At 45.5% G+C, this 21,541-nt stretch overlaps 2 protein-coding genes across 5 annotated transcripts in view; one reads left to right on the forward strand and one right to left on the reverse strand.

Moving 5' to 3' along the window:
* akt1 (v-akt murine thymoma viral oncogene homolog 1) overlaps positions 1–9,584 on the reverse strand; it is a 29,880-nt gene extending 20,296 nt beyond the window's left edge. The window contains exons 1-2 of one of the 3 annotated variants that reach the window (XM_047611099.1): positions 9,318–9,575; positions 3,841–4,026 (exon numbers count right to left, since the gene is read on the reverse strand). In XM_047611099.1, coding sequence (XP_047467055.1) covers positions 3,841–3,886 — 46 coding nt within the window. In that variant the 5' untranslated portion in view covers positions 3,887–4,026; positions 9,318–9,575. Of the gene's footprint in view, positions 1–3,840; positions 4,027–9,260 lie in introns of all 3 variants that reach the window. The other 2 variants (XM_047611100.1, XM_047611101.1) reach the window with 2 other exon arrangements.
* Positions 9,585–14,173: 4,589 nt separating this feature from the next.
* zbtb42 (zinc finger and BTB domain containing 42) lies at positions 14,174–21,541 on the forward strand. 2 transcript variants are annotated; one of them, XM_047611949.1, is made up of 3 exons: positions 14,174–14,635; positions 15,403–15,639; positions 15,989–21,541. In XM_047611949.1, the coding sequence occupies exons 2-3, from the start codon at positions 15,636–15,638 to the stop codon at positions 17,593–17,595; spliced, it is 1,611 nt and encodes a 536-aa protein (XP_047467905.1). In that variant the 5' UTR covers positions 14,174–14,635; positions 15,403–15,635; the 3' UTR covers positions 17,596–21,541. The 2 variants fall into 2 exon arrangements, with proteins under 2 accessions (XP_047467905.1, XP_047467907.1); XM_047611951.1 differs by lacking the exon at positions 15,403–15,639.

Below are 21,541 nucleotides of genomic sequence, written 5' to 3' on the forward strand. Positions count from 1 at the left end.
AGAAGCAGCTCTGGCAGCAAGTCAAAGTCCTGAGGTCCTGAGACAGTCGGCATTGCAGTATCATGAGACATTTTTAATCAGGTGGGTCTGCTCTTTTGTAGGGAATTTAACAGAGCAGGAAACACCGCATTCCCTTACAGAGCAAGTTGATACAAATGTGGAAAATGCTGGCTGAAGTGTTGCAGGCCTGTTCACCAGATGCACAAGGCGCAGATATTCAAAAGATGAAGGGGGGGAGAAAAAAAAAAAAGTTTCATCTACACCGACTACTGTGTCTAGTGTTTCATAACCCCCCACCCCTGTGTCTCACGCATTTTTCTGGACCACCAACAAGGTCTCGCTTCAAGGGGGGGAAGCTCATCGGTGTCCTTCGAGCACATGACCGGCGAGGGAGCCAATCAGCTGATGAGGTCCACCCCAAACCACGAGAGCCTCTCTGTGGCACGTCGTACACAACATCCACCACCAACTCTGCTCGGGCCGACTGGGTCACTGAGCAATGTTCCGGGAACATCACAAAGACGCTGCTCAACTTCTGTCTCTCTCTCTCTCCCTCAGTTTGCCCCTTTATCTTTCCCTCACTATATCTACCAGTGTGTTCTCTGCTTACCCTCCCCCCCACCCCCCATGAGTCGGAGCCAGCTGAGCGTGCTACCCAAATCCAACAGTTGTTGTGGCCTTCGTTAGCCTAACGAGGGGGCCGGCTCTTTATACTTGTCAGGGAGCAAATGAGTCAAACAAACAAGGGCCAGGGAAGAGGGGAGGACAAGCGAACGCTGTTCTGTCGAGCTTCACTGGGTTCTTGGCCACAGCGCTTCCCTGGAAACTAGGGAACCCACAATCTGCCTCTTTGATGTCTGATGATGCTCTGGCTTTGATGGAAACTTTGGAAAAACACACTTGCAAAAAGAAATAACATGCTGCTCGGTCTCTGTGGCCACTAGAGGCCGTAGGCACATTCAGAGTGTGTGGGTGCTCTCTGTGAAGGATCAAAAAGGGAAGTATCATTTGGGGACACATAACAACTGGTTATGATAGTAACAACAAAGTTACAGAGTTTTTGCAAGCCTGTAGTTGCAATGTGGTCGGTGCATAAGGGCAGTGGGTAACGTCCTGCTGGCAGCGTGACGTCTAAATAAATACGCTTCACACCGTCGGCGCGCACACACGTATGCACGCACACACACCTCCTCACCGTCATACTTTGCTGCTTTGTCTTACATTCCAGAACTGTCCTTCCCAAACAGATTACCAAGATAAAAGCCACAACAACACATCCCAAATAGTGTCCACAATCCAGACGCATTACTGCAGCACAAGGCTTAAGGAGAAAGTATGAAGGTGTGTCCTTCAGAATGAGATCATTTCAGCGAGCACAGTCTGTCTGGAACAAATGCAGAGAGCTCTCCAAGGCTGAGAATCTGGAGGTCTAATGACAGATTAGCTCTACTGGTGTTGGGGGTGTGTGTGCATGTGTGTGTGTGTGTGTGTGTGTGTGTGTGTGTGTGTGTGTGTGTGTGGAGAGGCGGGCGGGGGGAGTTACAGTGTACCAAGGCACAATGCTCTCTCCACTTTCTTTCAGGAGTCTTGACTCAGTTTGCACGTGCATGCTGAAGATGACTAATCAGAAAGGAATGAAAGAGTGAGAGTGAGTGGCTGCGTTGAGCCGACATGCGGCTCTACTCTGCGCCTGTGTAATCCAATCATCACGTAGCTAGTAAACGGGCACCGCCAGAGGACGAGGCCATTCAAACTAGACATGCTTCATAAGGCCGTATAAGAAAATAGCTGGGTGCTTGACCTGGGTCCGTGGAACACACACGTCAATCTTTTGTAAAACATTAAATTGGTGTTTTGACTGCACACATGGGAGTAATGAGCATGGTGAACACACTTAGAGGCAGTATAAGCCATTTATTATCACGCCCACATGAAGTTTTGAGTCACTTGGGTGGCGCCGCCGCACAAAAAAAAAAAAAAAAAAAAAAAAAAAGCTCCACTCACGGTGCGGGATGAGAAGACGGTCGTCGAGCGCGGACCGCCTTGTTGAGGTGATGGACAGTGAGACAGGGCTACTGCAGGTTCACCTTCTGTGCGGTGGCTCCGGGGCAAAGACTGCATGACAGTGACGCGACACTAAAAGCCTTCCTGTCAAGGAGGCAGGCGGACGCCCTCCAATCAAAACACAGAGGCTCTGGGTGACATTTCACAGGGCACAGCTGCTGGGCCGCGACAGCATGCCAACTCACTCTTCCTGAAGGGCTATTTGTTTAGTGTGTGTGTCACAACTCGAAGGGTGCCACTGCTACAACTGTGTGTGTGCGCGTGTGCAAGTTCACACAATTTCCACACAACCTCGATGTTTTCTTACCAGTCACTATTTGACTACGCTTATAGTAATATTTTACACCGACTTTCTATTAGAATGTTCTGTTCTTATCAGCCCTGGAAAAGGTGTGGAAAAATGGACATAAGCCAGTTCGTGGAACAAGCAATAAACAGGGAAACTCTTGAATGGTTGTGAGTGAATGACACGCCGGACTAAAGTGATTTTGCATATTCACTTCCAAAGAAAGACTCTTCCTGTTCTTATTTTTAGTGTATACATAAACACTGAAAATCATCTATTTTGCCTTGGAGATCATTACCAGAGAATCAAAGAATTAAGGTGACTCAAAACTATATTTTCGGTACCAGAGCGTCTGCTATCAGCATCCTCACACTCACTGGAAAACAGTGAGGAGTGTCTGGCCGGGTCGACCGAGTCGAACCAGGATGATCCATTCCTATAGCAGAAGCCTGTTACGCACCTAACCCAAGCCTTGAAGAAGGGGATTGTGGGCACATCGAAACGGCACTGTCCCCCCCCCCCCTTGTGTCCCAAAACTCTGGCCTGCACTCATCACCTTATCCAATAAGCCTGCGTTTCCCACCTTCCAGTAAAAGACCGGTTCATTGGCTCTGTGCCCACAGGATTTCAGTGGTTTTGGAAAGGTTTCTTATCCTATTTTGCCCCTGGTGGTGGTGGTGGCAGCGGCGGCGGCGGCGGCGGTGGTGGTGGTGGTGGTGGAGGCGGAGTGGGCTCTGCTGCAGTCGAAGGCAGACTTAGTATGCACACATAAAGCTGCTCAAAGCCAGCAGGTATGTGAGGAATGCCTCTTCGTCCAAACAACAGGACTCACGCCCGACACAGAGCCACGCCACGCCACACAGCACTGTCAGAGGAGCTAAATGGGGCCCACTGGGGGACTCAGCAACTGGATATCTCTATACATTAGATCCAGCACATTACCCAATTTAAATACATAACCTAATCACTTTGCACATGGAATAATGTCGTTGGCTTTGGTTATTTCTGCAGCGTTTAGAAAAGAACTTTATTGTGCCACAGCAAACTGTTGTTAATCCACGTTCCAAGGAATTAAGGTAATACGGTAAAATATCTCAACTATTAGTAGGAAGAATGTGTGAAAATATTACTCTGCTCCAATTGCAACTGAAAATATGAAGAATACGAAAACGCAGCCGTAAACGCATGAACCGTTTTGTTTTGCGGTTTAAATAGGTGACCCATGCGTATTGACAGGCTGGTTTCAAATCTTTGCGCAATAAACATATTTTTGAGTCTTTAAATAGTTTATGTTGTGTGCTAGTTTGGTTAAGGTTAATGTTTGCACAGTTTCTAGCACATGAGAAGATGTCGATTCTAGATTTTGATTAAATGTTAAACATACAAAAATCCCTCACACATAAATAATGAGGGGAGCCAAGGAATTATTACAAATAAGAGTTTACAGCTGATATCAAACCATACAGCAAAATCTTCATCTGCGTGTTTACCTCTTTTATGCAGCCATCCCTCCTTGACGATCACCACATTGGTCATGTTGGTGGGCAGGATGGAGGATCCAGGTTTCCCACAGGGAGAGACACAACTTTGTTTCCCAAGTTTCCTTCACTCAGCCCTGTGCAAGAGCCTGGAGATGGGGTCCTAGGGTTTATAGCCGCCTTCTCAATGGTGGTTACCTATTAGTTGAAGAAAAGTAAAAATTAGCCCCACATTGAGGTGAAAGACTTTTTTCCACTTGTCTGAATAAATATTAACCCTCAGGTCAACACCGAAGAGGAAGGGAGGCAGTGGAACTGAGAAGATCCTCGTGCTTTATGGCCCCAGTCAGCGGAGGATATGCTACAACCGCAGTGTAGTCCTTTTCACAAGTGGAACCTGCAATATTTCAAGGTTCAAATATCTGTGTAAGGCCGTGGTTTTTGGCATTCACAATGAAGTCTCCCAGTATTGGAAAATTCCATGCCGTTCACAGCCACTCCTGATAGGCCGGCTGTTTTTTCTACCCATAAGCAGAAGAGCATCGAGAAAAATGACGTCAAATCATTCTAACACAGTCCACGTAAATCAGATTTATAAACTCAATCTACAACTGAATGGCTGTTCATCAAAATGCCTTTGCCAAAGCTAATACTCAAACTTTAGAAGTCATAATATACTAATTAACTAATACAGGTTCATAATTTAATCTAAGAGGCCTCCATATGCTTTAATGTTCAAGAACACCTAATTTATCTCATACTCTGCATATCTGCATGCATTTCACACCACAACACTTTTAGATCCCTTTCCTTTAAGGCTAGTGGTTTCAGAACTATTCTCGTTCGTGCTTACACACCTGAAAAAGCACAAAACACATGACCAGGGACGTAGAATGGGCACGCGTGTGCCGGTATAAACAGGAAGCAGAGGAGAGGTTGCCTGGTTGTAGAAAATATTATGAATGGGGGGACTGTGATGGCAGGCATAATGACATATTTGAGAGTCACCCATCACCAGAACACGTCACAGCAATGGTAGCGATGGAGCACCCGCGCCAAAAGGATGAAGTCACAAAAATGTAGACCTAGCTACAGTGTTTTGGCTTTTTTCTCTTAGTTTCTGTGCAACAAGAATTTAGTTTACAAACTAAAGTGATGTAAGCAGACTTCCTCGTTTCCATTTTAAGGGTCCTGCCGAAGTAGTGCGGACGGGTTAGCGACGCAGTAAGAACTCAATTCAGTGGCTTGAAAATCCAGAGACCAAAAGGAAGTGTCTATCAGTGTAGTGCTCCATTGTCTGCCTCAGTAAAGTTCAACAGGCACTAAGAGGACTCTTAACACTGATCGTCCTTCATACTCTACATCTTTCATTCTAGCTGACCAACAATGAAACTAATTAACATGTCACTGACTTTTATTAATTTGATTGCCTTCTGCCTGACGTTTAGATTTAAATGCATTTCATTGTTATATTTTTCACTGCTTTGTTGCAATAAAAAAAAAGGCAATGTGACAAATGCAAATCGTCCCAAAAACTAAAAAAAAATAAAAAAAGATTGGGATGGTGTTGTCCAACACACATTTTATTTTTTAAATTCAATTCACCTTCAGGAACGGGCACTACTACTAATAATAATTTTGGTTCACTGTGAACTGCTTCATGCTGTTTTACAGTTCCAGGCCAACAGCTGATGAGGATCATGTGATATTATCAAATGTTCCCGACAGTGACGGAACAACAGCTACAAAATAAACCTCGAGGTGAGATTGTTCTGTCAACAAAACTAAATATACTGTGAGAAGAAGGCCCATTGTTTACTGTGAGGATAAACAGATTCACATGTTTAAGAATGTAAATAACCTTTGTGCCTTCACTCATTGAGTGATGCCATTTTATTTCACCGCTACGTAAAAACATGCGCACTAACCTGTGCTGGAGAAAAAAATTGAGAACTACTACTAATAGGTCTTGAAATGGCAAAACGCCAGACGGGTGTTTACAGAACAACATCTTAGGCCCCTAATTACACACACACACGAAGAAAACTACTGTCATATTTGCGAGTTAAATCTGTGTCAAAGGTCTTCGGCGAGATGTATGAGTAAAAGCGTGGCATAACAACTGAAAATGGGTGAAAGATCGGGCGACAGCGGTGGGTGCAATAGAGAACTTGTTCAAATTCACGTCTAAATGTGTGATAAAACAGTTATCTGATAAAGTGGCACACTTCAGTTGTCCACAGCGCACACTAAAAACCTACAGGCCACCATAAACAAAACACTTGACCCTTGATTCGTTCAGTTCCTGTCTATTACATAAAGATAGCTTTGAACACAAGGAAGAAGCAAGAGAGTGATCAATTGCGATGCCTGTTCACACGAGAGTCGCACACTGCACCGGGCAATCTCTGGCCATCGACTGAAATCAATTTGTCTGCCGCACCACCAGAGTAAGGCCATCAAAAGAGAGCTCTGTTTGAATGGCCTCATCCAGCTTACTGGTGAGGACAACAACAGGAAGTGAATGTGACTATTGACAGACTACGAGTCATATCAGTACAGCCCCAGGCTCGCGCACATCTATCAGTGAATGTGCGATCAACACGCCTTTTTACTGCCATTCTGCTCGCTTCCATGAATGAGCAAAAAGTGAGTTTATGAAGTCAAAGTTTATTTTCGCTCGCTGTTTTTGTTTATTGCACTGAGGTTGTGGTGCTTGTGTCACACAACCGATGTTGGAAGGATCCTGGAGAGGGATTTGAAAAAGCACACTGAGAGCAATTCAAACCAGGGATCACACAAACCGTTGGATCCCTTCGGCATCTTGGTGTGTACTCTGTGACACAGGCACGCACACATTATATACACATTGGGATACATCACACAAACAAACTTGAGCGCACACACCACAGCCAAAAAAGCAACACATGCACAAGACCGGCTCTGGAGCCACAACAGAGCGCTGCTGTTTTAATGGGAGCGACCTGTTGCTACTGCGGCCTGTGTGGAAAAGCTGGGCTGCTGCCAGCGCTGCAGCCAGCAGCCACTGAATGAACCCAGTACCCTGACAGCAGGTCACATGGTCCTCAGGCCTCTGGGCCACCGCCTGCCTGCCTGCCCTGATGTCAGGGCGGCTTTCAATCATTCATTTTTCTGGCTCCGGCACCGGGGGCCACCCCATTCAATGCAAATCAGTGTCATGCAGCAAAAAGATGCCACACACTGAGCCTGTCAACAGGCCAGAGAGGACAGCCCCATGTGTTTATGGCAGGAAGCTGAAAAATCAGGCCGACATCACCACACTACTTCCTTCATCACAGATGAATAGATACATGTCTTGTTTTTTTGCTGCGTTTTCTGCAGCCGCCCGGGTAAACACGAGAGTCTGCAGCGGGGTTTACAGTTACACAGGTAGAACATCGCGCTCAAATATTTAAAATGACTCCAAGAACATCAAACACGCTCACCTGTTGCTGGAAAACAGTCCCCGAAGCGACACTTGGCTTGCGCTCAAATGCCAGAGTGGAAGCAGCGTTAGCGCGACCTACTATACCGTACCGAGTTCCTCTTTCAAGTTCTCTGAAAACACACCATTCATGATAAGAATACTGTGAGTAACTATAGATGAATACCAAACCACAGCTTCAGCAACCTCGAGAGAGAGAGAAGCAGACCCACTGCTTTAAAGCAGCGGCCCCTTTATGACTCATGCAGTTCAGACACGTTATGAGCCAATTTAAAGATGCGAGGCAAAACTGAATTCATTTAAATATTTGCCTGTCTCAACAAACGCCTAAAAAGCATCCGCTAAAAAAGCGACGCGTCTGGTTTGCCGTAAATCAGCGGCGAACGCGATGAATGAAACTAAGCGCATTAACGTGTTTTCAGTTTTTTTGTGACACAGACAGAGTGTGCGGTTGTGCGTTGCAGACAAAAAACAACAACAGCCACAAAAAAAAAAAAAGAAAAAAAAAAAAGAAAAGGGGGGGTTGGGGGTCACATGCATCTAAACTGTGGTGGTGCAGACCCGGGTCGTCTGTGACAAAATTTCAAACAACATTCCTCGGATTCTGCATGCAACTGGTGGCACATTTGCGTCAACGAGGCTGCGAGGGGATTGGGTGGGAGGTGACTGGTATTTTCTAAATAGAACAGGGAGAGAGCCAAGCAAGTCACTGGCTGCATCATCACGCCGGCTTGTTGCGTCTTCGCCGGGTCACATGCCAAGTCCCCTTGCGTACGCACACTGGCCAGACGTGGTCTCATGACCGATAAAAACATATTGACACTAAAGGCACTGCGGGTAAAACACGCCCCGAGGACAATGTTCTCTTTCCAGACTCTCTACGCGCCTATGTAAGCCCTGGGAGATGGAAACAAACAAGACAGTTACATTAGTAATGTGAGGCCTTGCATCCTGCACGGCTGCGAAACCTGTGCTGCTCACATGTGCCTTGTTATTTGGGACTCCCACCAACCTCGGGTACAGTACACTTCTCATCACACACACACCCACTTGATAGGATTCCTGTAAAAATAAACCAACTTCAAAAAAAAAAAAAAAAAAAGAATAAAAAAAAGAAAGAAAAACTGTAGTTAACATGATTTAGCACAGACTGTCATCACTGTAGGTGGCATGATACGAGGGAAAACTATCAGAAAACTGTTACGTGTTGTGTGACTGTAGTGATTACTGGAGTGGAAAACAAGAAAATAACACTATGGCGGCTTTTCTCTCTCTAGACCTCCCTGGTGTCCAAGTTGTTGACCAAAAAAAAAAAAAAAAAAAAAAAGTCCCCATTTTGTTTGCCAGCATGGTGGCAACAAGTCACAACAAAAGATATACTACTTAGTAATGTGGATACAACAGTGTCTCAACAGGCGAGCAGCAGCACAGCTAATGACTAGATAAAACGGCTGTCTTTGGCAATACATTTCGCCCTCAAACACGTAAACAAACGCAGTTCATAACAATGAATGAGCTGCTCTCTTGTTGAGCTCATTTGTTTTCATTTGGGCCATAAAGCGGCACAAGCAAAAACAACTTTCCAGTGGCGGTGAACCGTTTAAAGTGAGCACGACTGCAGATATTTTGGCCCCGAGGGCTGAGTCCCAAAAGTGCTCATTGTCAAAAAAGAAAAAAAAAAAAAAAAGAAAAGAGAAGAAGAAGAAGAAGAAAAAAAAATGAATGGTTAAACATGGTAAAAGGAGAGGCTCGCTGTTGTTTAGTGGAAAAGCGACAGCGCTTTATAATTCACCGCAGGTCGTTTGTAAGCCCTCGACTTCGCTTGCTAAATAGCTCCTAAAAGCGAAGTGAAGTCAGGAAAGTACCTCATTTCAGGTTTGCATTTAGCGATAGAAAGGATATGGGGCCTAGCAGGGCAGCTTGGGTGAGAATAACCGCATCCCATGTAAGTACAATGGGGACCTACCCTGTCTAGCTGTCGACCTCTTGTAGTTAACCATGCGAAGGAAACGCGGACATTTACCTGGACAGGAATTCAACAATGTGTCCGTCTCATTCTAGTGAGCAGTTTCGGCGGTATTTTAAGTTGATAAGTCCTTCAACAATGTGGACAAAGTGCTCTCATTTACTCCGTTTCTCTTGCCTTTCTTCCACTACACCTCCCAAACGCGCTGTCTGCAATGCCTCTGTGGCAGCCCGCTCTCCCCGGGTCCTAGAGCCGACCGATTTAACAGTCACACTCGCAGGAGGAGTAGTAGGCTGTCAGCCGTCCCATTGAAGAAAGAAAAAAAATCCTGCAGCAGTTTCTATAGGGGCTCATTCTGCACGGCCCCGTTGAACTCAGGGCTGTTTTATCTGCGCCGGTGGTTTCCAAAATGGGGCTCGGGAACCAACAGACGCCCTTGCAAGCTTTCCAAGGGGTCCTCGCGGCAGTTGGGGAGGTTAGGCTCGTTCTCACGTTCTGGAACGGTCTCGTGACGTGACCTTTCAGCATGTTATCACTTTTATATCCAGAAGAAATGATTTACGTCACTGATTAATCTGCAAATTCCTGAATAATTCTTGAAAAAAAAAAAAATAAATTTTAAAAATTTAAAAAATGTAAAACATTGCTCATCCAAGTTTCGTAGACACAAAATGTTGCAATATTTTATGATCACATCAAATCCTATGACTAAGAGTTTCACATCTGGACTGTTCACCCATGTAGATGTGAACCATCTTAACGAACATATACAACGTTTTTTATTAACACAAAGAGTAAATCACGTAAAAGTACACAAAACAGAAAAAGAAAAATGGTGTACGTGCTCCATATGTCAAATTAGTTAGTTAATAAGAACTTGCGCGTTATGGCATTCTGTTGGTTTCATTGACATTGTGTGAAGCTTGTTGTGTTTCTTGTGTAAACTTTGTAATCACACAACAGACGGGGTAATAGAAGACCAAAATTTTGAATGAAACACGTTTAACAAATTGGATCTATGCTTTGCATCTAATCATTAAATCAGCTTTCAGAAAGAATCAGTGGAATGAAAACTAAAAAGAAAGTGACTTATTCTACAGTAAACATTGGATTAATTTTTCTTTATCGCTAAAATAACATTCTCTATATTAAACTAAATAGTGTAAAATGTGTTCAATTAGTTTTGCTTGGGGAATGACACTTTGCAAACTGCACTTGTGTTCTCTGGTTTGTAAGTGTTTGATCTGGTCAAGCATTACACCTTTTTTTCTGTGCTGAGAAAAAAACCTGACAATGTCTCTCTCTCTCTATATATATATATAAAAACTGAAAACAGCAGCATAAAAAGTGGAAAACTCTGATTGCAGTACCAGAAGGACCTGCCATTTGCGCAGAAATGCTTGTCAAAAAAAAGATTTAGCCATGTACAAGCGGTAAGATGACATCAGTTCATAAACCATAGCAGGTACGTTTTAGAAGCAGTAGGTGTGATGTTGCTCTCCTTCTGCGGCTTATCACCCCTGAAGCACCAAGCTCCTGGTGACTGATTTATGGCCGAGCTTCTGGGCCACCTGATCAGAGAACTGTAATCTGTGATGTGCTGATGCAAAAAAAGAATTTCTGTGAAAGGGTACACGATTCCCGTAAATGCCCAGTAAGCTATGAAGTTAAAAATCAGACATATCCTCCATACTAAGGTGTCACAAGGATGTACTGAAAATTCTCTTTTTCCGCGCATCATGGGAAACCTAGGTTAAGTCCAAATGGGTTTTTAACATGATTTCAAATCCGAATAGTTAAGAAGGTTAAGGAAGTGTTACCAAAAATAAAACTGCAAAAGAGGTTTTTTTTGTTGTTGTTGTTGTTGCTTTTAGATTTGACTGGAAGTTATGTGATTACTTCCTGGTGTCTTACGGTATATGAGGATTTTACAGATAAACCGTCATCTACAGCTACACCCGACGCTCTGTTGGAGCCGCAGGAGTTAAACTAGTTCGGGACAGGTACAGACAGGCCAACTCAGTCTATTTAAAATAAGCCAGGGAGCTTTTGCATCAAATGAAGCCATTTTTGGAAACTTCCCACTGTTTCCATAACATACACTGATTCTTGTGACCTTTCTCTGTGGCGTTCACTGCTCCTTCTTATCACTTATCTTTCCGTCGGTCGGCATGTCAAGGTAGTTCATCAGTCGGGGTCTAATGACGTTATGGTGCAGTCAGCCATAAATATGTATGATATAAAAATGCAAATGCAAAGAGGAAAAGTTGTGCAGTATCTGGTAAATAATATTAAAAGAAGAGCACGGCCGCGCTCCCTCTGTTGTCAGACCCTCATCGGCCCGTGCCCTCTGCCTCTCACCTTCTTCTGCTGTCATTTCCCCTCTTTGTCACTCACGCTCTAATGTGTTCCTCGCCGCTACTATGCGTCAGTTCTGCCAAGCTGTCCCTGCCACACAAACAGAGTTGACGTCGAGGGTATCCCATAGTTTCTGCTGTTGTTATTCACTGACCAAGTCCTCCCACTCCTCTCCCTCCCCGGCTCTCTGCGGCCTGTTGTTTTTTTTGCAGGTTCAAAAAGTCAAAGGGAGTTAATAATGTCTTACCTGACAGAGACTCATCTGATCCCTGTCTACTCGCTTTGTCCGGAATCTAACAAACGAAACAGAATAGAAGTGTGGAAAAGGAACAGATGACGAGCGCAAACAACTATTAGACACAGAAGGGCGGGAGGGCCACAATGGGGAGGAGGTAATGAGGGGCTGACCAAAACAGGATCTCCAGGCAACTGCAGAGCACTGTTGCTTGAACCGTCACATGATTTACCGAGATGTAATATCCACATTTAATGTGGGATTCACACATAGTTTACTGTACGGCACGTAGACTTCCCGGCTTGCCGTTCTCCAGGTATGTCTCACTTACAGTGTGTAAGATTACAGTATGTGAGGAGAGCCTGAAGATATAAGGCGACTCACACTCATATCAAAGCTGCTCTGTTGCTTTTTCAATTTGAAGAGGTGTATAAAGGTGCTTGTTTAATTTAACCAGTGCAGGTGTTGTGATGAGGCAGTCTAACCTAGGATTACACCGCTCTGACAGTCCACCATTATGACCTCACATTGCCCAGGTTCACAAAGCATCAGTCTTTCCAAATCAGGTGCAGATTTCTGGAAACGCTTCTAGAAGTTTGGACGCAAGACCATTGATTTCCATGTCTGAATACTTGTACGAGCTGGAGCAAGCTGGCGCACAGTGCAATCAACTGACAAGTTGTGACTTTTACTGATCTCTAAGCCACTTAAAGTAAAATTAAGAGTGTTTTAGGATCGTGTGGAGGGGTTTTAGAGTGTTTTTAAGGACACATCGTCGTCGAGCGGACACCTACGGGACGACTGCGATGATACCAGTGGGGAGAGTGATGTGGCTGGATGGCTGGCTGGCTGGTTGGCCGGTCAGGCTACACTGGAATGCGGGGTCTTTTGTTTGTCTGAGAGAGGAGTGGGTCAGGGGGAGAATGCCATTGATGATTGCAGAGAGGAAGAATGAACCTCCAGGAAGTGTTCTCTCTCCCCCGCTCCCCCACTCTCTCATTCTCTCCCTCTTTCTCTCTGTCTCTCTTTCTCTATCTTTTTTTTTTTTTTTCTGTGTGTGAGAACCTTCACCGTGCCGAGCCTCTCTACTCTGAGGCCACGGTCCCCAGGCACAACCACTGCTTTGTCTTGCCCTGTGAACACACACCCCTCCTCTACTGGGCGCCTAGGTTTGCCAGGGCCAGAGAAACACAGGGCCACTGCTCCTATTCTTATCCACATCACTGCTCCTGCATGGATGATGTGTGTGTGTGCGCGTGTGTGTGCGCGCGTGCGTGCGCGTGGGTGCTTCAGTGAACGGCAAATTGCTTCTCATGTGGCACACATCTGACACTCCAATAAACACTTAGCCTGCTTGGTGTTCTGTCATAAGTAAGAAGTCATTCATTGTTTTGTTTCTCGCTCGCGTCTAACCTCTTAAACCAGATAATCTTTATATAGAGAGCATGACACTGTCTCGGTTATGATCATCTGGACATGACCGCGGTGCAGATATCCTCCCTCTGTAGCAGTAACAGGCAGACTAAAAATGGAATAAAGCAGTAAGTGGTTAAGAATCTAGCTGGTGGCCCCTTCCGACCAGTGGCTGCCGCCTCCCGTCACATTGCTCATTCCCCTCTGTGTCAGGAGGCTGTGAGGAGCTGCAAATGGCCCTTTCAAAACACACGACAGCTGGAACACAGGGCAAAGGTGACTGAGGCAGTTGGGGGAGCACAGGGAGGGACGGGAGGGAGGGAGGGAGGGGAAGGGGGCACGAGATGAGCAGCTGCAACCTCGAGTCCCTGTTTCTCCACCGTGCCACCACCATCTCTGGCTTTAACAATTACAGAACAGACTCTGAGTAGGGTTTTGTTCATGGTGACTGCAATGGTTGAGCTTTTTTTTTTTTTTTTTTTTTTTAAAGTACAAATACTCTGAAACGAGCACCACTTCAGTCTCAAGACAATCTGAAGTGAATAAATCACATCCAGGATGGGGTGTTTTCTGGGGGGCAAAAAAGACAAAAGCGGTGTGCGGTTTGGTGCCAGGGAATTCCACAACTCAAAGCGGGATTAGAGTCTTTAAAAGTTCCCAAAAAGACCACTGACCTTCTGTGTCACAATACACCAGTTATTCTCCTTAGATCCGTTTAGATACTTTTAGAGATATCAGCACTGAGAGGGTCCTTTCATACAGAGCAGATGCAAAAACACAACAAGTAAGACTTCTTTTTTTTTTCTCTCGAGAAGCTTCTTAAATGAATCAATTTCACGAGTGAATGTGAAATCCAAAGAGGTCTGGATGCTTCTGAGAAACTGGGAGAGCGAATAACATATTCAAATGTGCACTTATTATTAAATTGTCTTCTTAAAGCCCCCTGTTTAACCACATTTTTCTGATTGGCAGCCATCTATATTTGCTCCACTTGTCCGCTTCCTTTACTTGGCAACAGTATAAAAAAGAAAAGAAAAAAAAGAAAAGACTGATCACACTGAGAGCTGCCCCTGTTCGCGGGACAGGTGTTTTAATAAGGCAGCCAATTGAAGTCCCCAGTGTACCCTGCTACTTGCTGCCGCTGTGTGAATTCGCGGAGTAGTACAGAACTTATTGTGGAGGCGCGCTATCGCGAGACTTGAGCCATTATCAACCTGCTTGACACACAGCAGCGCTGAGTGCAGCCTGCCTTACCAGGGTCGGACTGGAGCTCAAGAAACGACAAGGAGAAGCGAACATCTGGCCGCACATCATGGAAGGACGCCGGGGCTTGTAGGGAAAAAAGACGACGAAGCGGCCGGACATACGTGTGAGTACACCGTTTTCGTGCGTTTAAGCGGAGAAAGCGAAAGTTAAAAAAGAGTGTTCTACCCCTCGGCGCTTCGTTCAGCGCAGTTGGCTTTGCTGCGAGTTCCTCCGCTGTTTAAAAGGCTCCCAGCAATGCGTTTCCCAACACGGACATGGAGCTCGGTTTACTGCGCCCTTGGCCCTCCGGTCTCCTTCCTGCACTTTTCCCTCTTATTCCTTTAAAAGAAATCAAACAATCGCGCACGGAGATCGTTCTTCTGCGTAATTCTCTCGGCAGCATCCAACTTTAATTTCCTATAATCCTCTTTCCCCCCCACCAAACTTTCCATCCTCCCTTTTCCATCAGCTTTGAATTAACCCCATTTGGACAAATATTCACAGTTGCGCGCGTGTGTCCGATGAGTGCGCAAAAAAGAGGGGGGGTGGTGGGTTAGGGGTTGGGGGGGGGGGCACAAAGCGTTTTACTGTCGGCTTGTGATAAATCGTCCGATTAAAAAGTTGGAAACGCAGTGTAATCTCGTGACGCCCGTAAATGTATTCCCCCCTTTTTTTCGCCCCATTTAAAGTTGGGTGTCTTATTTGGACTGCGCAGCCCGGAGTTAACATATGGCATAAAGGGGAGCACAGCTGGAGGTAGCGTTTCCATTGCGGTGATGTCAGAGCAGCTGACTCCACAGCTTGCAGTGTAATTAGCAAACAGAGCACCAGTTTACTCACTCCCTGCTCTGGTCTTATTTTTTTTTTATTTTTTTTTTTTCTTCACGTCAGACTCCTTCCCCCGATGGACGGCTGCTATCATCCCCGGTCCTGCCGCTTGCTTGTCCTGTAAACACCGCTGTGTTGTGTGTGTTGTGTGTGAGTGTGTGTGTGTGTTGGGAAAAGCACCGACGCGTCGCTTTCGCTGCGTTATTTGGAAAGCGCAAAGAAAGTAGGCTGACTACTACACGGACCGGAATACTTTGGATAATTTCGAGAGTGGATCCGTTTACAGCGTGAGAGACATGGGTGGGTGAGCGCAGCGTATCCTGCACCACTGGAAAGAGCAGAATTCGTCCTCTGAAGTTGGATAAAGTTAATGTTTCACATCTTTATTAATTAAGTTTAAATTATTATTATTATGAATGTGTGTGTTTTTTTAAAAAAAAAAAACATTGCATGCAAGGTCTTGAGTGTTTGCAGACACTTTTAAATCCTTTGCGCAATTTGGCTCAAGTTATTGCTGACATTTTTTTTTCTCTGCTTTTGCCCACTTCGTGTTCGCCTCTGATAGACTTGCGCTACGGCAGCTCCGCGGTGCCCTCTAAACTGCCTCATTTCGTTTATGCAGTATCCTGTTTTTCCTGTTTTTCGTCAGGTTATGAAGGAAGAATGGAGTTCCCAGACCATAGCCGCCAGTTGCTGCAGTGTCTGAGTCAGCAGCGTCACCAAGGTTTCCTCTGTGACTGCACTGTTCTTGTCGGGGAGGCTCGATTCAAAGCGCACAGAGCCGTGCTGGCCTCCTGCAGCATGTACTTCCATCTCTTCTACAGGGACCAGCTAGACAAAAGGGACGTTGTGCATCTGAACAGTGACATTGTGACAGCCCCGGCTTTCAGCCTGCTCCTTGAATTTATGTATGAGGGGAAGTTGGAATTCAGCACTCTGCCGGTGGAGGATGTCCTAGCAGCGGCCAGTTACCTCCACATGTATGACATAGTGAAAGTGTGCAAAGGCCGGCTTAAGGATAAAGAACTTTCCCCCCTGGATGAGAAGATGGGAGAGGGCTTGGGACTCGGCTGCTTGGACAGGGAGAATTCCTCAGATGGCGAGCTGCACAGTAAGCAGCTCATTCGGCGACAGCTCCAGACGCAGTCTCAGGGGCTTCACAGGGCCCCCCCAGCGGAGGAGTTTGACATGGACAACAGTGAAGTCAGGCTGGCTGTCACAGATTGTGATAGGTCCGCGCAGAGCAGGCAGAAGGCGAACGGTCACTCCGGCAGGTCCCCGGACCTTGTAGGTGTCAATTATGTGTCAGCAGAGGCCGAGCCCTGCATCCAAACAGCTGGAAAAACAAAAGCTGATGTCAGTAGTTCCACCGTATCACTGTCCCAGAGGTCCCGGGCTTCAGATGACATGGACTGTGCACTGGATTTGTCTTTCAAGCCTCTGTCTAGCAGAGATCCCTTACACCCCTCCTACGTCTCGGGACAGCTGGCCCTCGACAGCCAGCAGCAGGGCACTGAGCCACTTGTTAAAGACGAACACGACTTGCTGTCAGAGCAGGAGGACAGTGAGCCGATGAGCCCTGAGAGCCAGCGCTTTGGGAATAGTGCCAGGAGCTCAGTGGTGACAGGGTTCGCTGCCCTCTTCCCAGGCAACAACGGCTCCGCAGCCGCCCTGCTCTCCCAGGAGGAGGACCTGATGGACGAGGAGGGGGAGGCCTGCCGGGGGAGGGAGGGCGCCACAGGCAGGGAGGTGGACGGGAGGGGCAGGCTGCTGGGGGACAGCGAGGAGGAGGAAGAGGACGACCTGGCCTCCTCGGACATCTCCACCTCCAGCGGGGTGCTCCTGCCCCCGGGGCAACAGGTGTGCGTGTGTCCCCTCTGCAGCAAAGTCTTCCCCAGCCCCCACGTCCTGCAGCTGCACCTCAGCTCGCACTTCCGCGAGAAGGACGGCCCCCGCTCCAAGCTGTCCCCCGACGGCTCGGTCCCCACCTGCATGCAGTGCAACAAGACCTTCTCCTGCATGTACACCCTCAAGCGCCACGAGCGCACACACTCCGGCGAAAAGCCATACACCTGCGGCCAGTGTGGCAAGAGCTTCCAGTACTCCCACAACTTGAGCCGGCACGCCGTGGTCCACACGCGGGAGAAGCCCCACGCCTGCAAGTGGTGCGAGCGGCGCTTCACTCAGTCCGGGGACCTCTACCGCCACATCAGGAAGTTTCACTGTGGCCTTGTCAAGACTCTCTCCATCGGATAAAACGCCTCTCGCCAGTGCCACGACATAAGACAGAGTGTCTTTTCACACACTGTATCCTACTACTGAACCATTTCCCCACCCATTAGTACACACACACACACGCCGGCAGTTTTGTCGCAGACATATCTTTCGGATTCTACCCCATGTGGCATTTCTCAAGTGAAACATGTAGCAACTTTAAAACTGGAGCTGTTCCTCGGTGCTGGACTGGGTCACGGGCGCACGCGGTGGCGGTCGGAGGCAGCCAGCTGGAAGCGCACAGGCTGCCCCGAGTCGACTCGTGCGCGCCGCGGAGCTCTAGCTGGATCCGCGTTCGACAACGGTGAACAAATCAGACGATGCACTTGCTTGTTTCAGTCCCGCTCTTGTCAATCTGTTGCATTTTTTTTTTTTTTGAGGATTAGCTGAAAAGGTGAAAAGAATAAGTAAATGAATAGCATCCTATGTTCATACCCTATAGCAAAATGCTAACAAACGTTAATGTCAGAGAGAGTGAGACTTTATCTGTGCACATGGGAGATCAGAACCGTCCATGAGTAGCAATATATGATTTTTTTTTTTAACACCTACATTATTATTATAATTATTATTATTACTATTTATTTTGGGGGATTTTCGTAGTCCTTAACAAGTAAACTATATTAAGGCAGCAAATTTAATGAAGTCTGACTACTGGATTATGGAAGTAGATTTTTTTTGTTTGGTCGAGATGAAGTTTTTATGTTTTGTGATAAGAAGCAGACCATCATGTTACAATATTTCTTTCTTTCTTTCTTTCTTTCTTTCTTTCTTTCTTTCTTTCTTTCTTTTTCCCTTAGTTCCCAGCTCGTTAATTGCTCATGTGAGCGAGCGCCCATTGATGGATTGGCCTTCTAATTTGCTACTTAACGACGAGTAGAATCAGAGGCAGGATGGAGAGTAGTTAAAAGCTAACACTGGTGCCTACTGAACCTCTTCACCTAGTGTACTTACTAAAAACAAGAATGAGAATTATCGCCATGCCTTTTTGTCTAGTAACTTTTTCAGGCCTTTAAAAAAGAAAAGGAAAAAAAAAGACATCTGGATTACACTCCACATACCAGGTAGTAGTAGCAGGGGTGGGCTCTGGAAATCAAATCCAGCGTGTCCTTAATTTAATAATTTACAAGAATGTAATTTAAAAAGGAAAAAAAAAAGATGTTTCAATTAAATCTTTGTTGATCCACGTCAGTTTAATGGCATGAGTTGCCCGTGAATTGCCTTGTTATTTCCTGGTATGGCGTAAAGACAGCGTTTAGGACAAAGCCTCAGCAGGCAGAGGCGGGGACGTAGGGGAGGCACGTTCATCCGCTGCGCTGTTCCTTCAGTGAACCGCTCTGCTCAACCTACTGACTTTTCTTTCTTTTGAATTTGCCTTTTTCACATCACTGGATGTGTGTAAGTGACTACTGATGACGTTTTAGTGGCGCTGCCCTTGAAGGAGTTCACCTACATGCTGTGTTTAGCTTCTCACCAGGGGGCGTAGCACTAAAAAAGAAAAAAAAAAAAAAAGAAAAAAAAAGTTCACGATATTTCTCTAATCTGTCCTGAGAAGACTTGATCAGAAATTATTTATTAGTTTGACTTGGTTCAGGGTTTACTGTAGGTGTAGTTTCTTCTATAAGCTTGAAAGGCGACGCGTCTTGCCGCTAGCGATCTTGGTACTCATTAACTGGTATTGGGGCTGTCCATTTTTTTGTTTTGTTTTGTTTTGTTTTTTTCTCTGTGCAAATCGAGTTACTGTAATTTTTAATATATTGTGTAGAAATCTCTGTTCAAGATTGGTCACATGGGACATAGAGAAGCACTTGTTTTTAGCATGCGTGTAGTTTCAACACTATTGTTTAGGCTGCTATTTCTTACTATGTGTATATTTAATGTAAATATATATTATATTTATCGGAAAGGTTCAGTTTCCGTGTTAACGATGACACGCGCAAGGTGGAGAGGGGCCCCCCAGGGCGTCTTACTACGGTCCTGGCTTCTTAGTGTCACGTCTTCCTTTTTTTTTTTCTTTCCATATTCAAGACTCTGACTGGACTCCGCCTCACTACAAATCCGAGCAGTTAATACGGCTCCGACCGCTGTTCTGCCAGAGGAAACAGTTGTTCACAGGCGCAGCCACACTGATACGACACCGGGCTACCTATAGAAACGAGACAATACAGGCATTGTCCCCCCCCCCCACCTCCCCAAACACCCCAGCCGAGTCCCAGGTAGTTCTCAAGGGATCATTGTGTATCTCTCTCTCCTAGCTGTGGGGAGAAAAGGCAGTTCAAGTCTCTCTTTGCACTTTCCTGTATTGAATGGAGCCACTGGAATGTGAGAAATGTATTTAGTCGAAGGGAGACCAAGGAGACTGTAAACAGGTGGATTGTTCTGAGGCATCAAAGCACACTCCCCCCATCTCGGCACGCATTAGATAAACACTTCATTGTCCCCCCCCTCCCCTCCTGCATTACCGTGATCTGGTTGCACCCCTATCAAGAGAATATCCTAATTACTCTTGGATGTTTTCCAAGAGCTAGATTTAGAAAGGAAAACATCGAGATCGACAATAATATATCTGGCAGCTGACATGATAGATTTTTTTTTTTTGTCTGTTGTTCTTTTATTTGTAATGTTAATCAGTTCTTTCAAGACATCAGACAAACTCAAGCGTGCACTCGTTTGGGAGCGTCGTGGAAAGCATTTCTCTCAAGAGTCTGTTTCCATTTTTCTGGGGCTGGCAATATACACTACCTGTATTCACACGCCCCGGCAGTTAAATCACTTGGTCGCAGGGCTAACAGTCTTCAATCAGAACGTGCAGGAATGTGGACAATTGTGTCACCGTCTCGGCCGCATTTTCACAAGTTAAAACTGATCAATTCTCTGACGTGCGCGCGCACAGAAGTAGGAAAAAGTAACGTCGCGTAAAAGGAAAACAAAAAATGTCTTCGTATCGTTCGCAGTCTTTATTTATGCCTCCAGGATGGTCGCCACATGTGCCTTGTAGACACACGAGTAGGTGTTGCATCTGGAGACGCCCTTTTTCTATACGTGTCCATTTTTCGCCCTCGAACAAGTTCGCCGCAGCATCCCGAGGCGTCACTCACTACTTTTTTTTTTCAGTCATATCAAAGTAAAACTAAAAAAAAAAATGAATAAATAAATTCCATTTTCCGGAGCTGCTCGGCGAGAGCTTACGTTTTTGAAATCCATGTGAATAAATTTGTTTCGGATGTGTTAAACTGAAGTAAAGCATATTTTTGTGTGTGTGTGCGTGCGTGCGTGTGTGCGTTTCGGGAACTAACAATCTGTTCCTTTTGTAATGTCACTGTTGAATGTGAAACACTGAGATTTTGATTGTCGACTTGAAACAGTGCTACTCTCCGCGGAGGGCCACGTTTGCCTAACTCATGCTGTATGGTTTTTCTTCTTGTTTTTTTTTTGTTTTTTACAAAAAAAAACCGAAACAAACAAAAAAAACAACTGGAATTTTTGTCCTCTGCAGGTTACAACTGTGAAATTGTGTATAATCATGAGAAATATTTATTACTGCATATGCTTCTTGTGCAACATTTGACTGTCTCAGTTTTAATTTGGTAAAAAAAAGAAAGAAAAAACAAGCTTCTAAATGTCAAACGAGAATCTTTTTAATAGAATTTGTAGAAGTGCCATTAGAATTTAATATAATTTTTTAATGAGAAAAGTATATTTTATAGTAATCAATTGCTTCAGTGTTAGTGGTGTAGAGATTAGAGGACAATCTTTAAGCAGAATTGACATTGCTTAGAAATTGAGGCAATTCACCTTGATCTATAACTGTATGTGCATTTTCTTTGCGCTTTTGGAGTGTGCTTGTGTGCGTGTGCTGTGGAAATGTGACAATCTTGATTTAGGTCTTTATTAAGATTATACATAGAATTAAAATGGAACAACTTTC

The sequence above is a fragment of the Mugil cephalus genome, chromosome 17 (assembly GCF_022458985.1).
Source record: "Mugil cephalus isolate CIBA_MC_2020 chromosome 17, CIBA_Mcephalus_1.1, whole genome shotgun sequence".
Lineage (NCBI taxonomy): Eukaryota > Metazoa > Chordata > Actinopteri > Mugiliformes > Mugilidae > Mugil > Mugil cephalus.